Source organism: Dermacentor variabilis, chromosome 1 (assembly GCF_050947875.1).
Source record: "Dermacentor variabilis isolate Ectoservices chromosome 1, ASM5094787v1, whole genome shotgun sequence".
In the NCBI taxonomy this organism is placed as follows: domain Eukaryota; kingdom Metazoa; phylum Arthropoda; class Arachnida; order Ixodida; family Ixodidae; genus Dermacentor; species Dermacentor variabilis.
This window is the reverse complement of record NC_134568.1, coordinates 235,347,375-235,362,775: the sequence shown is the minus strand read 5'-3', so window position 1 is coordinate 235,362,775 and position 15,401 is coordinate 235,347,375. Positions and strand designations below refer to the sequence as shown.

The 15,401-nt window shown below is 41.0% G+C and overlaps 1 protein-coding gene across 1 annotated transcript in view; it reads left to right on the top strand.

Annotated features, from left to right (window-relative positions):
- The window catches only part of LOC142559750 (uncharacterized), an 88,397-nt gene that overhangs the window by 32,724 nt on the left and 40,272 nt on the right, over positions 1 to 15,401 (top strand). The window contains exon 9 of the mRNA XM_075671356.1: positions 10,217 to 10,402. Within this exon, the coding sequence (XP_075527471.1) occupies positions 10,217 to 10,402 (186 nt within the window). The remainder of the gene's footprint in view (positions 1 to 10,216; positions 10,403 to 15,401) is intronic.

Here is a 15,401-nt window from a genome sequence, read left to right as displayed (position 1 = left end):
GCGAAAACTAATCGTCTCTGGTTAGCGATAAGTTGAAGATTAGCAGAAGTTTGTTGCACGTTTTGTTTTTTTGACGGGCACACAACCACACGGTTTTCTTGACCGCGCTCACGTATGCAGTTCGATTACACTATGGACATAAATATTAGTGTAAGAGCAGGAACATTTGAGACTTGCGAAATATTCTCGTGCGCGCACATTCTAAGCCTTGAACTATGTGTATAACAGTAGATCATATTTTTAATTTTTATAAGTTTATTCCGTTCCTTTATTGTCGTTATTCGTGAATACAGTACATATATACCAACGCAAAATATTTTTTCTGACTTTACGGTCACACTAGAAAAATTATGGTAAATCCTTTTCGAAATAGGTCTCTTTGAAGAATTTAAATCTGAAATAAAAAATATCTACCCTGGGCAGTCACGTATGGCAAAAAAAAAAAATCAACCCTGAAAAGGTTAAGGATAAAGAGGACGCAGAACACAATTTTGTAAAATTTCTTTCAATATGGTATGAGCTTTCCCTAGTTTTTGTGATTCAATGCGTGAATCCGGCATGCCGCTTACACATTTGTTACTTAGTCATTGGCATGTGAGATACTGCATTGCAGCCTTCATGTGCTGAACCGTATGGCATCTGCACAATCATTTGTGAAATTTATTTGGAGGCTACACCTTGAAAAACTGCTATTAAAAAGTAATAGTGCATTAAGTACATTAAGCGCTTGCACCTGCCCAATGGCTGTGGAAATGATACACCAGCAAATTTCCTACCGCTGCTCTTTTGTGAAATATCTCTGCTTTCATCGATTTTTCTTTAGATGTATGTACAAACCCCATTGCCTGTCAAACCATAGCACTACTGCTTCTACCTGCACACTCTTGCTGCCGCCTTGTCACCACACTCGCGTGCACAGAGTGCACGCAACATCCCATGAAATTGTTGAGGTTCATTTATTTACACCAAAATAAAATGCAAGCACTGGAGTGCGTCGTCTGCGGTACATGTAGGAAGGATGCTCTGCTGCATGCTGTGCCTTCTAACTGCAGCCATAATAAACTGCTATATATTCGCACCCTAGGAAAAACTACTAATGATGCATTTCATATTCATTCATTTGCAAGGACTAAGTGCACGCTTAGGCCTTGTATGCACTTCCGAGGCAGTACGACCTTCTACAGGAGTAACAGTTATTGATAGAAAGGGCTTGCCGTACATGAAGCATCTTGTGTGTTGCAGTGAAGGATATTGATAGTGGTAGGGGCGAATGTGGTACATATGAGTACATGCCAACTATGAACTGAAGGCTTTAGTTCATCGAGTAGCAGCATCTTCTTTTCTTTTTTTTTAAGTGACTTGATGCTGAATTGTAGCCAATCAGACACGCGATTGTAGACACGCGGTTATCAGACATTTTTCATCAGTGTAAGAAATCCAGTGGGCAGTGCTTTCACACACATGGGTCACCAACATGCAGAGACCATAGATGGAGGAAGGGGCTGGACATAGCACGGGCCTAAAGCCTAGGGTGGTCATGACTGCTGCATTAATGCATGCATTTTGTTATGCTATCAAAATCTGGTTGTAATAATTGTACATGGACGTTGTGAAGAAGTTACAGGGTGTCTTAACGAAGAAGACGAAGGGACAAGGGTGGAGAATAAAGATGGCTGACACCATAGCCTATCCCACTGTGTATTATTACAAATTGGCGCAGCCGCATTTTTTCTGTGTGGACATTCAAGTCGAGATGTGGGTGGACTTCATCATTGGAGCAAATCAACGCGGTGGCATCTGAATCTTGACTGCAATGCCTCAAGATGAAGATGAACAAGCTCTTCCGGAAGCAGTGAGCACTGATGCATTGGTCTCCTATATAAGCGCTAAAATGAAGCTCACTTACGATGATTTAGTTGCGAAAGAAAAAGTGAAGCTGAATATGAAACTTCAAGGTTATGAGAAGTTCGTGCTGACTCCAATTCGAAACTGTGCGAAGCCTGCTACCGTTGCTTCGTCTGACAGTGGGGTCAACCTGCTCACTAAGTCTCTTAGAGTGCAGCAGGAACAGAACAGACATCAAAATGAATTAACACGTTTGCTTGTAAACGTGATTAAAAGAGAAATGAACAGGCCGAGTCTCGAATACGTGAAGCCAGACATGTTTAATGCAGATTCCAGTAGTCCAGAGTCCTTGCTAACATTTTATGAATATGCCTGCAATGAAAACTACTAGCACACTTATGAAGATAAAGTGAAAAACATGCAACTATTCCTATCAGGAATGGCCAAGAGTTGGTATGAATTGTGTGTCAACGCTCACAGCAACAAGCCATCGATTACGTGGAAGGAGAATTTTCTCGGCTCTTATGGCGAGAACAAGGCATTATTATGGGATAAAGCTATCGCATTCAAGTGCAGTTCTGGGTCTGTACTCAGCTATTTTTATGACAAAAGGAGGCTACTCCAACTGGCTGACTCAGCCTTGCCCGAGATGTCTGTGGTTCCGCTTATCATTCATGGTTTGAGTCCGGACCTTCAGATGCAAACACAAGTGAGAGGGCCAAAAACGGTTGAAGAACTTCTGCAGGGAATTCGAAACCTCTACCTACAAAACTCTGGACCCCAGCGGCAGCCCATGATGCCTAGTGCAAGGTGCCCAGCTGCCACACGAGCTGTTGAAAGACGCCCGCTTGCAAGCGGGAAGTCTACCGCTTCTCCTGTGTCCTTTCTGACTGACCAAGGAGGCTCAAGCCAACATGAAGAGTCAGATGCTGGGACAAAAAAATAAAGAGAGCTTTGACTTCCGCCTGAAGACACCTAGAGAAGCTGTTTATTTGTCGCATGCAAACCTCTTGTATATATCTGTTTTTGTTGATGGAAAGGAAAGGAGCGCGTTAGTTGACAGTGGAGCAAGCATCAAAATTATAAATGCCCATATTGTTGAGACTGAGAAGGTACAACAGGGACGGGCTGTGGAAGTACAGTGTTGCTATGCAGGCGCTAGTACCCGACGGAGTACCCTATGAATTACTCCTATCATGTCCAGCCATCAGTGCACTTCGCCTTAACATCTACTGGACTGGAGAAGTAACTACGGATGAAAAGCGGCACAATCTCAGCGTTCAACTTATTCGAGGAGCCTACAGCAGCCATCGTCATGGGAAGGTGTCAAGAGGCTTTACCCGGAATTGCTATGCTTGAAGGGATATCCCAAGGCAACTACAAAGTTTGAGGTACCATTTAAGTTAGGCGATACTACAGTGGTGAGAAAAAAAGCCATATAATACGTCACAGGAGAAGAGAATGTGGCTGAAGAACGAGCTTCAAAAGATGTTGGATGCACAGATAATTCGTCCATCCACATCTACATTCGCGTTGCCCATCACTATTTCACTTAAGGAAGATGGAAGCCTCCGACTCTGCACGGATTACAGGTAAATTAATAAGCAAACAGAGCTTTTCCTATGCCATGAATAGACTATCATAGGCGAGACGGGTGGTTGCAGAGTGTTTTCGCATATTGATTTATATAAAGGATTTTGGCAAGTTCCACTTGTGAAGAATACAAGAAATACTCTGCCTTCATAACACCTTTTGACGTCTGTGAGTATAATCGACTCCCGTTTGGATGGAAGAACTCACCCGCTTGGTTCCAGAAGATGATGAATGACGTCTTGCGACCATTCCTTGGGAAGTTTTGTAATCTGCACATCGACGATATAATAATTTACTCTCGCAATGAGGGGGAGCACTCAGAGCATCTTGCTAGTGTACTACAAGCACTGAGTGATGCGGAGCTCAAGATTAATGACAAGAAAAGCGAGTTTTTCCAAAGAAAAGTTGTTTCTAGGTAAAGTATTTGATGGCCAAACCAAGACAACAAAGCAGGAATCAGTCGAACTAATCTGAAAAATGCAGAAATCGTATGATCTACACTCTTTGCGGGTATTTCTCGATTTTGCGGGGCATTTTCAGGCTTTCATTAGAGATTATGCCACGAAAACAAAGTGCCTCACAGAAATGACTAAGAACAATGTGCCATTTCGGTGGACAGCAGAGTGTGATTCCGTTTATCAAAGCCTTGTGAGCATCATTTCGTCTGACCCAATTCTGACGCTTCCAGACTTCAAGTTGCCCTTTGAGCCGAACACCGACGCATCTCATTACAGCATAGGCGCAGTGCTTTACCAGAGGGATTCAGAAACTCCACGGAGCCGGCAACAAAAGGTCGTGGGATATTATTCGTATACATTCTCGAAAGTGCAACTGAATTACACGACTATGGAGAAAGAAGCTTTGGCAGTCCTAACGGCCATATGCTATTTTAGACCTCATCTGGATGGCAGGAGCTTCACACTCTTTACCGAATTCCAAGCCTTAACGTATATCCTTAACCTCGCAGAGCCTAGAGGAAAAATTGCGCGGTGGGTGACTGAACTCCAGCAGTTTGTGTTTGTGGTCCATCACAGACCTGGAGAACACCTGAAGGACACAGACGCACTCTCCAGACTTGCAGTAACTCCAGATCAGGAGACTGTCAGTGCAACTCTGCTGTGGGAGGGAACTGAAGAACTGGAGTTCCACGATGGAAATTTCATAGTCCCGGAAACAATGGTGCCTCGAATCTTGGAACTTTATCATGACTCCCCGGACTCTGGTGGGCACGACGGGTTCTGGCGAACTTATCGCAAGATTCTTCAGCGTTTCCGGTGGAAACACTTGAAAGACGACGTCCAGTGGTACGTCATGTCTTGCCATCAATGTCAAGTCCATAAAGTAAAGTACCTTCAGAGAACAGACGAGATGGTCCTACCTCGACATTCTGACATACCGTTTGAAGTCATCCAGGTGGATTTCGCAGAGTTTAAGAAAAAGGCTACAGGAGGTAAGAAAAACAGTCTTTCCTAGTGGCAATAGACCAGTGCATTAGAATAGTGGCCGCATGACCGGGTAGAGAAGACGCAAATAGTGTGGTTGCCCTTTTGAGCTAGCTGAGAGATGTTTAAGAATGCCAAAGTAGTAATATCAGACAATGGACCAGCATTCGTGAGCAAGCGTCTGCAAGGATGGGCGAAGGAACGAGGAGTTGTTTTGCGACGCTGCGCGCCCTACCATCCTGCAGGAAATGGCATGGCTGAAAGAATCGTATGAGACTTGAAACAGTTTATTTCCATGTATCCCAGTCTCAAAGGTGGATGGAAGTGCTGCTTGGAGGCCGCTGTAGCTCATCACAATCGGTCGCACACTGCGAGTATTGGCTGTAGTCCCTATTTCGCAGCATTTGGAAAGACACTGGTGCTCCCTGCTGATCAGCAGCTTGGTATTGCTGACCGCCTGCAATTGTGCGAGAAGCGGAAAACTGCGGAAGCCTACCAGCAATACCGCGAAGATATGAAGAGGCAGTTCGACCACCGCCACAACACGCGTATACCCTGTATACAGCTGAACGATTGAGTACTCGTCAGAAAAGGTCTTCCGGGTACGAAGCAGGTGTACACGGGACCGCATTGCTTGGTGCAAACTGCAGTGCAAAAAGGTGTTCTCAAGAGAGTTGGTTACATCAACGATGACGTGCTCAAGTTTGCAACCATAGGGAACGTATCTATGTATCATCCCAGGAGGGATGAGTCTTCAAAGAGGGGGAGTGTACGTGGACGTTGGGAGGAAGTTGCAGGGTGTCTTAACGAAGACGACAAAGGGACGAGGGTAGAGAATAAAGAAGATGGCTGACACTATAGCCTAGCCCTACTGTGTATTATTACAATAATGTGTCTTCGTTGGCTACTATAGGGGAGCTATGCAGCACAAAGCAAACCTGCTTTGATAAAGTAAGCTTCTGTTGCACCGCTGAAAAAGATTGTCTTGAATAAATGCCCATATACAGCATAAGCTTCTACTCCAAGTGTGCAGCACTTAGACCCAACCTCGAATTTTTTTTTTTTTAATATGTTCACTTAACTTCCTTAGGTGAGGTAAGACTTTGATAAGTGCTGTGCAAGAATTGCAATCAGAGAAGTCATTAACATAGTTGTGCTTTTTATATTGTTCATAAGGTATCAGTTAGATTTGGGCTGTCTATAAAGCTTAAAATCTTCAAGGAGACACTAAAGGCAAATATTAAGTCAATGTGGACTGTTAAAATACCATTCCAGAAACCTTGCAACGCTTGTTTCGTGCCAAGAAGAGACTTCTTTTCAGAGAAAATTGCATTTGAACGGTGCGAATAGCTTTAGTGCAATTCTAATTGCCACTCCCGAGCGTGGGAGTGGTGACATTGTATATGCTATCTCCGCCCTTCAAAGACGTCTGTATGTAAAATGGCACCCGACAGATGGTGCTACGGTTCTTTGTGCAAATGCAAATGCGCGGCCATGGAGAAACCAAGCCAAGACAGATAGTTGGATTCACAACTGCAGTTGCTTTTGTTTAAGCGGCGTGGTTCATTCAGGCATCTCGTGGCATCATATAGACGTGGAAATCTCTGCTACTTGCATTTTGTGGGAGTTTCGCCAGCTGGAAAAACCAGCTCAGCACTGTATGCAATAATGAAACTACTAAAATGCGAAGGCACGGGCGGTGCAGAGTCAAGCAAAAATGAAACCTTTTGACTGCCCACGTCGTTGTCAAGTATAACGTGAATGAGTTCTTTTTTCTAAACATTGACTAGAACTAGACAAGTAGCATTTTGTTCCGTCTTATAATGATCTTTTTATTACAAGAAGTTCAGTACTAGCAGCAGAAATAAGATGAGGAGTGCCTTCATCGTAGAGCTCGTACTTGGATGTCCCTAGTGAGCCGCGAATCGTGTCCTGCATTTACCTCAATTTCTCAATTACTGAAACTTTGTTTGCAATAAGATTGACGCCTTAGGCATCCTCAAACGTTGATCTATCTCTTTAGCTTGGCTTAATGTTTGCCTTTAGTGTCCCTTCTAATTAAAAAAAAAAAAAACTTATTTCAGTTTTTTTTTTCACAAACGTACCTTTTTATTCAAAACTATTAGTTGCAAAGCTTTCAAATTTTGCAAAATAAAAGAACCAATACCATGCTACATATTTGATACCTAAAAGTTAGATACTTTAAAATATTAAGGCATACATAGCATACAGACATTTTTTTTGCATAGTTCAACTGCCACTCTTACATGCTTTTTATTGTTTACTAAATTCTCATTAGCTTGCAGATATTCTTTCTAGTTACAAACCTGTACGAGGCACTAACTAAAATGTTTAAAAAGTTTAGTTCACATGCACACAGCAGTTTTCTAGAAAAAAGTAAAAGTGTCCTAAAATTGCATTCCGAGAAAAAGGCAAATGAAGGTCTGTCAAACTTCTTGACTCATCAAAACATCCCAGGATTACTCTCTTATGGTCAACATCACTGTAGCCTTTCTCTCTCTTTCTGTCGTCCTTCCTTAGCTGTTTTGCTACGACGTTCAGTTTGAAGGCACTAGTTTTACCTGCAGCAAGTACATGGATAGAGTGCAGATGTAAACACGCAAGGTAAAGGTCCAGGAGTGACCCCTAGATCTTTACCATACTTGCACTGTAGTGATTGCCATAAAACTTGTGTTTTCGTGTCAGTCATAGCATTGTCCCTATCAGTAACACTGGTAAAGCCACAAAATAGGTGCATGACAGGCGCGAGGCACACTTCAAAGTGTGCAGGCCACTATCAACAAAAGAGGAGTGCACAAGAGCTAGAGACCTCCCTAATGACTGCAAGATGCACTACATTGAAAAAGAAAGTCTCAAATGCAAAAGCAAAACGTGTGTTGAACACAAGTTGCTCTTATGCGATGAAAATTTTGTATGAAATCGAGACTCGACTTTGGGGCATGCCCACTGTCCGGTTGACAGGGCAAAAAATGAATGCAATAAGTGTTTTAAAAATCGCGCATTCCCAAGTGTTTTTTTTTTTTTTAAGCTAGAAAAATGCACTATGAAAATAATGCAGAATCAGAAAATTTATATTTAGGACCAACCAAAGTCTCGCCTCACATTAAACAAGTTATTATGGGTTGTGCTGTTTAGTCAACTATCATTGATATTTTAGATGGCCGACAACAATCTGCCATTTACAGCAGAACACATGGTAAATTTGCGTCTTTGTCAAATTCGAGACAGTTTGGTCTTCCTATTCTGCTTGTTGCACAACAAAGTACTTTTATCCAATTATTTATCTTCAAAACTGCCAGTTTCAGATAATAAAATGACATTGAATAAAGCTAAAAGTTTTATAAACGATTGACAGGCCCCAGTTGTACGTTCTGATTGAAGAATATATGCAGAAAAAGAAATGATGGTAAATAATAAAAGGTGCACATTAAAATGCAATTTCTCGAAATTACCCACAAAATGTTTCTGTATCATGAAATCAGGCGTAATATTTCAAAAAGAACAATGTCTTGGACGCCATGTCTCGCCTTGCTTTGTGAAATTTTAATGGCTCTGAGCTGAACTGAACTGAGCTGAAAAAAAATTTGAATTATTGTGGGATTGCACTTCACTAAGTGTAAGAGTTAGTGACAACTTTTAAAATATAAATTGGAGGAGGTCGACTTGGCTTTAAACAACCATTTTGTACTGATATTCAAGAATGACAAAGAATATTAAATCGGGGATTGACAAACGGTTTTGTCAATCGTTGTAGCTCTACATAGTTGTAGAGCATAGCTCTACAGCACAACTATGTAGAGCTATTCTGACATAGTTGCTGATTTTTTTGTTGAAGTCCTTTTGTGCAATTTTAATTGGCATGTTTTGCTTGATGATAAAAGCGCTTGACATTTTCGGTCTTGTGCCTGGCACAGGTATGCAAGATTGTGTGTGTTTGGCACATTTACTGTACCCTAAGCATTGCCAAGACATATGCTGCCACTATTGTAGTCGCCACTGGGGTGACCATTCGGGTTAGGTGCTTGCGTGCTTACCAGCCAAGTTGGAATTATCCAGCGAAGGCCAACTTCAGGATTGAAATAAGGAAAGCATGGGCTCATAGAAATGTACGGGTGCTAGCGAGGACCTTTGGTCACGATAGAACTCACGGGAAGGCTGAATTAACCGGAGTTGAATTAATGGAAATGTACTGTACTTAGATTATTTCTGCTGCCAGTGTAAGTGAAATTTTTTTCTCCAAGTTTTGTTTCTTCCGGATAGCCTGATTTTTTGGACGTTGTGCGGCAAATTGTGTTGAGAGAATGGTTTCTGTCTTTTGTGCTTTTTTTAGTCTTAGACTTTTTGCTGCAAAAGCCATACAAAACCTGGAAAAGTCTCGGAATTTCGAAGAAAAGAGTTGCTCGCTGCCCTATGGCAGAACACTGCAACAATTAATTTTGTGTGCCGATAAGATCTGTTGTGCTGTTACTTCTGAATGCCTGATGACAGTGAATATGGATCAGCGCTGACAGCTGCATTAGAAAAAGCAATTTGTATACTGACAAAGATGGGGCAGAAAACAATCTTTTGCAGTTTCTTGGCTGTGTGCTGCTAGCTTTTGCATTTGTTTCGACTTCCAACCTCCATATGTAGCACACACTGATGTTATGAATGCATCTAAAATTTGGTCAGCCATGCCTTATTTTATTGTATATTATAATGCAATAAAGAAAATGAAAAATGCAATATAGGAGGTATCAAATAGCAAAGCGACTTGCTCACAGCTCAAAGTAGAAAAAAGGACATACTCAGCCAGAGTAACTTGAAACAATACATCCTTGTTGTGCAAGTGTGTTCTGGCCAACAGCTTGGTTCTGCTGGCTGACAGCTGATAAGCCAAATGTGCTGAGCTAATGTTATCACGCCGATTATATGTTTGCAAATTAATGACAGTTGCAAAGCACATTTGCCGTTTAGCATTGTTTATAGCTGTGTACCTGCATGGCAAGTGGCAAATGAACTATCAGTATTGATAGGAGACTCCTTGCTTGCCTGTCGAAGGTATCATGCTTACATTTCTCCCACATATGCCTTATTATTGTCTTTATGTTTACTTTTTTGCCAATATAAGTATGTAAGGTTATGACAATCATCGGATGTGTCAAAGGTATTTTTGTATCGGATGCGATTTCAATATAATGAGGTTCAACTGCATTAGTAATAGTGGCAGTGAGCTTCTGAAGGATGATGTATACACTTTATTTCTAGCAATTGAGTAAACTGTTTAAATCGGGACACTACTTCATTGACATTCCTTGGTATCTCTTCTCATTTAGGACGATAACCTAGTTCAGGAAAGCGATGAGCAATCCTGTGGACAAGAATTTAGAGAGGTGAAAAATTCAAAGAAGGACAAAAGCAAAAGCAAGACTGGTGAAGCAGCTTTGCGGCAAAAGAGAGGAGCAAATACCAAGATGGTGGCCATCAAGAAGGAAGTTACCAAGAATAAGAAGAAAAAAGAGGTATGGGCCTACCACTTGGTACATTGAGACTTTGTTCCCCTCTCTCTTTTTTTAATGTGTTCTCAGTAGTAAATTTGCCATCTACTTATTTAGATGCATTTGGATACTTCTCATGCATACTGGTTGCACCAGAAGGGAGTTGAAGGAGAATGGGAAGGTGTTTTTTCGATTTCAAGAGTCAGTGCACGAGCAGGAAGGGGCTAGTATGAACCTGGAAGTGCAATGTGTTCATATGCTACTGTGTTACTAGTATGGTCATGCTTGAGCATAGCATGTGTGGCTACCATATTCCTGCAGAACATGAGAAAGACATTGACGGAGGGACCTGTGTCTTGGAATCAAAAAGTCTATTTTTTATTATTTATTCTTTAAATCTGCATAGCATCGTGCACCTACTGGGAAAAAACTAGCTTAAGAGAGCATGTCATTGAGAAAGAAAAGGCTGTATTGATACTTCACTATAGTCACTTTCGCCCATAAAAGCTCTGAAGATAACTACTTTTGTGCTGTTTGCCATTCCAAAACCATTTATCGGAGCCAGGCCATCTTGGTCTCATTTGAAAGCGCATCTTTCTGGCTTTCTTTCCTGTCTACAGCGGCCCTTCGAAGCTGCTTCAGAAAAAAAGCTACCTGGGTTTGTAGCTTGAAATCTTTATTTTTGCACTCTTATTCGTTTCTTGCTTTTTTTTCTCCTTTTTTCTTTTTCTTTCCCTTTTTTTTTCTTTCTGCAAGCAGCAAATTGGGGGAACAACACTGTTTCTCTGCTACTCATTCAATTTTCCTATTTTCTTATTGTTTTTTTGTTTTTTGCCTGAATCCGAGAGATTCTAGTCTTAGAGGGTAGAATCACTATGATATAGTGTTTTAAGACATGGCAACATTTTGCAATTTTGTAGAAATTACATACAGTTGACACTTGCAATGTTGCAATTTTAGAATTTCACAACTTCTTATAAAATATAGTACAAACATTAAAATGACTAGTTGCACTTTTTGGACATTCATAAACAAGCTGCTTAATTTTACCTCTCTTGCTACTGTACATTTCTTGCAACTTACCTCCAAAATTTATGACTCAAATTATTTTTAACGTTTTATAGGCTTGACTTTTATATATTTTTTATTTTATTTAGAAATACTGTAAACCCTGTCTTGAGTGTCATTACAGGGAGGGAGAACGTTCTGCATACTGAAGTTTACACATACGCACACCCTTATATACATATATGTATAAAATAAGTAATACAACCAAACAGCAATACCATAGCTGAAGCTCGACTAATTATCAGAATCAATGACATAAATGCACATCAAGTAAATGCATGAATTCAGAAACATCATTTGTATTGACCATATGTTTCGGAATGTCGTTCCATGCGTCAATTGCATCAGGAAAAAGGAATACCTAAACACATTCATTCATAAGCACTGGCTTATGATTCGCCCTCTCACTTCACTTCCCAGGCAATAGCAAGTAGTCGTTTTTGTTAATCCTAAAATCGCCTTCCATCAGTTGAAAAAGAAAGTTAATCCTACTTTTAAACCTGTGTTTTTTTAGCGATTTTAAATCGCACAATTTTAACATTGCTTGAGACGTATTCTTTCTAACTTATTTTTCAATATTTTCTGATGAGGACTCCAACAACACTGGCAGGTTCAAGTATCGGTCGTATAAACGTCTTAAAAGCAATACGCTTTACATCCCTACTTGCTCCTGGCAGTTTTCTTCTTAGAAAGTATATCATCCGTGATGCTTTGAAGCATACATTATCAGTGTGTGTATGCCACTTTAAGTTATGCGTAATTGTAACACCAAGGTACTTGAAAGTATCTACTGTCAACAAGGCATGATTGCCGATGTGATATTCAAGTGGAATTATCTTTTTCTTTTTCAAAGTGGGAGTAATTGTTGACTTTGAGTCGTTTATTTCCATTACTCAAGTTTGACACCACGAGTGTAACGCCTGTAGATACTGGTTAATTTTTATCTGATCATCCCCACTAGCTATTTGTGCATAAATTAAACAATCATCTGCAAAGAGTTTGAGCTTTACAGGAGGCTTTTCTATCTCTGCAATATCATTAATATATATAAAAAATAATAATGGCCCGAGAACTGCACCCGGCGGGACTCCTGAAAATACTTCTAGGGAACCAGACACGACATTTTCTATTTTCACATATTGTTTCCTGTCTTTCACGTAAGCTTCGATCCAACACAGCACAGATTGACTAAGTTCAGCAAGACGGAGTTTAATCAGCAATCTATTATGAGGCACCATATCGAAAGCTTTAGCAAAATCTACACATATGACAGCAAGTTGTCGTTGCATATCCAAAGCAGTCGCAAAGTCATGAATCATTTCAATAAGCTGTGTTGTAGTTTAAACACAGCTCCTGAAAGCATGCTGATAAAAATAAAAATAATTATTCGGTAAAGTGCTTCGTTATGACGTGTTCTAATATTTTGCAGCAAACGGATGTAAGTGAAACCGGTCGGTAATTGTTTGCAAAGAATCGATCACCACTTTAAATACAGGAATAATGAAAGCTTTGCTTCAGTCGCATGATACCGAGTTAGTACAAAGGAATTTTCGGAAAATAATTTTCAAGTGGTGTGATAACCACTCCGCTTAACGCTTCAAAAAAAGGGGTGGGTATTTCATTGGGCCCACTCGCCTTTTTTGAATCAAGAGACAGAAGTTGTTCAAATATTCCTTCTTGGCTGATAATAACGTCTCCAATCGATTCAGATAAGTAGCATGCCGTACCCACGTCTCCCTGGTTGCTTTCGCGTCGTGTGAAAACTGACTGAAAAAAAAAAAAAACGGTTAATTGCTTAAAGGGAAGCTGAAACGGTTTTCAAATTCCATGAATTGCTGGGGTTGGGAAGAAAAGACCTATTAATTTACGGTTCTGAAATGTTTTTCTTCGTTTTGTTAATATAAGGGGCGGAAATTGCTTTCTAAATCCCCCCCGCGGACACGCCCCTGAGCTTGACAACGATGCAGGCAATCGGTATTCCGACTCAGGTGTTCCGGTGCCCACATTGATGCACTCGAGAAATGCGAACATTTGCAGCCATGAACATCTCGTAACAGTTTTAGCGTAGCTGGATAGCCTTACGACCAATGCGGAAACGCGTTGTTGCTAGGCTTACCTAGCGACATTCGACGTACGGTTGCAGTTACCGTAAAGTTACCGTGCTTATTACACTGCGGTGCTAAAACTGCCTAATATCTGTATGTCAACACTAGCATGCAGCACACATACAAATTCTTGATCGAACCACAATTACAAACTCGTCGAGTCATAGTCTGAATATTGTACATATAATCCCCCTGGCCATCTCGATCTGGATGTGTATGATAAGCAACTTCCGTGACTCTACCTCGCAGCACTGTATGTACGCGCTTTGAAACGCGGTACTTATGTTCGCGATCGTGTATCAACACGGAAAAAAAAACACCAAAATTTAGACAAGCAGCAGCAAGGTGCTTGACATCGCGGAAATGTACCCGTGCTTACAATCGAATGAGAAGTTAGTCATTCAACATTCTTCCAGCAGCAAGTTCCAAGTGACACTTTAGTGCATTTTTTCTCCTGTCATTGCAACGTGCAGCTACATGAAAAAAACATACGTAACAGCTAATATTTCCAATGCGCGAGAAGCTGCACACATCGTTCTCGCTGTTGGCATACTCAACATCGTCGTTGCCGCCATCGTTTTCTGCATCTGCTGTCGGTTCGAACATGTAAGGCGAAAATACAAGCTGTCCGAGACAGCGAGAACGTTCCATAATGCTTAGAACTCATCTGTGAAGCCAGACCAGAACAGCGTGCTACGCTCTGAAACGGCGGCGCCGACCGGTGAGCCCCGTGAATGACGTCACAGCGGTCCCGACCAATCACTGACAACAGCAGCGTTTGCGCGATGCCCTCAGGCACTGGTGCGCGTTTTCTTGCAAAAAAGAGCCGCTTACGTTTGTTTCCGCCCTTTTTAAACTAGATATTCGTGTTCAATGGACTAAAAACTGTAGAATGCCGCAGGGAACTCATTTTTTTCGAAAAGTGTTTCAGCTTCCCTTTAACTGCAATTAGCTCATAAAATGAAACATTTGCTGAAAATTTCAAGGGTATAGAATAAATAATTCTTTTTCTAAAGCTCATGTCTTCTCCTAATGAAATCTCTATAAATTAATTAAGGTATAAATAAACTGGAACATAGCACAATTGGTTTCCAGCAGAACATACTGACATGAACAGAAACACGCTGGTGTTTCAGAGAGGAACGACTACACACGCTGGTGTCGTCGTCCCTTTCTGTCCGTGTCATTATGTTCTGCTGTAAACCAATTGTGCTATGTGCAACCAATGAGCTCAGGCAAACACTATTCTGTAAACTGGGAGATTAATTTGTTTTGAAACTTCACCCAGAAAAAAAGTATTTAACTTGAGAAGACTCCTTGCTTTACTCAAGTTGCAGTGGCTATGGTGCTCTGTTGCTAAGCACAAGGTTGCAGGTTCAACTCCTGGCCATGTCTGCTTCAATCTGATGCTGTCTGCTGTGTTAGTTTGGGACACTAAATCATGTCAATCAACAAATCTGACATTTTTTTTTTCTTGTTTATATGTGGTCTGGTAAAAGTGCGAAAATGTCCCAGATAGCATAATAAATTTTTCTGCTAGACAGTGATGCATGTGTTTCACATGCAGTAATGCAGTACTCATGTTGTTGTTTGGGTGTTCTTTCTTAGCGCTTTGATTGTTGGATTTGTTGTTTGTGTCACAGCTTTTACACACTGTGGAGCAGAGGCTACACTAGGCACATGTGGACACAATGACAAGCACTCGCCAGCCTGCGAGTGCTCCCTCTCGGGCCTTTATTGAAGCACCTTAAAGGGGCCCTGAAGCATTTTTTCTTTTTTTGACATCGAGAAATGCATTTAAAGTTAAAACAGACTATTTCAGAAATACTTTGCCACAAACTACTTCAATG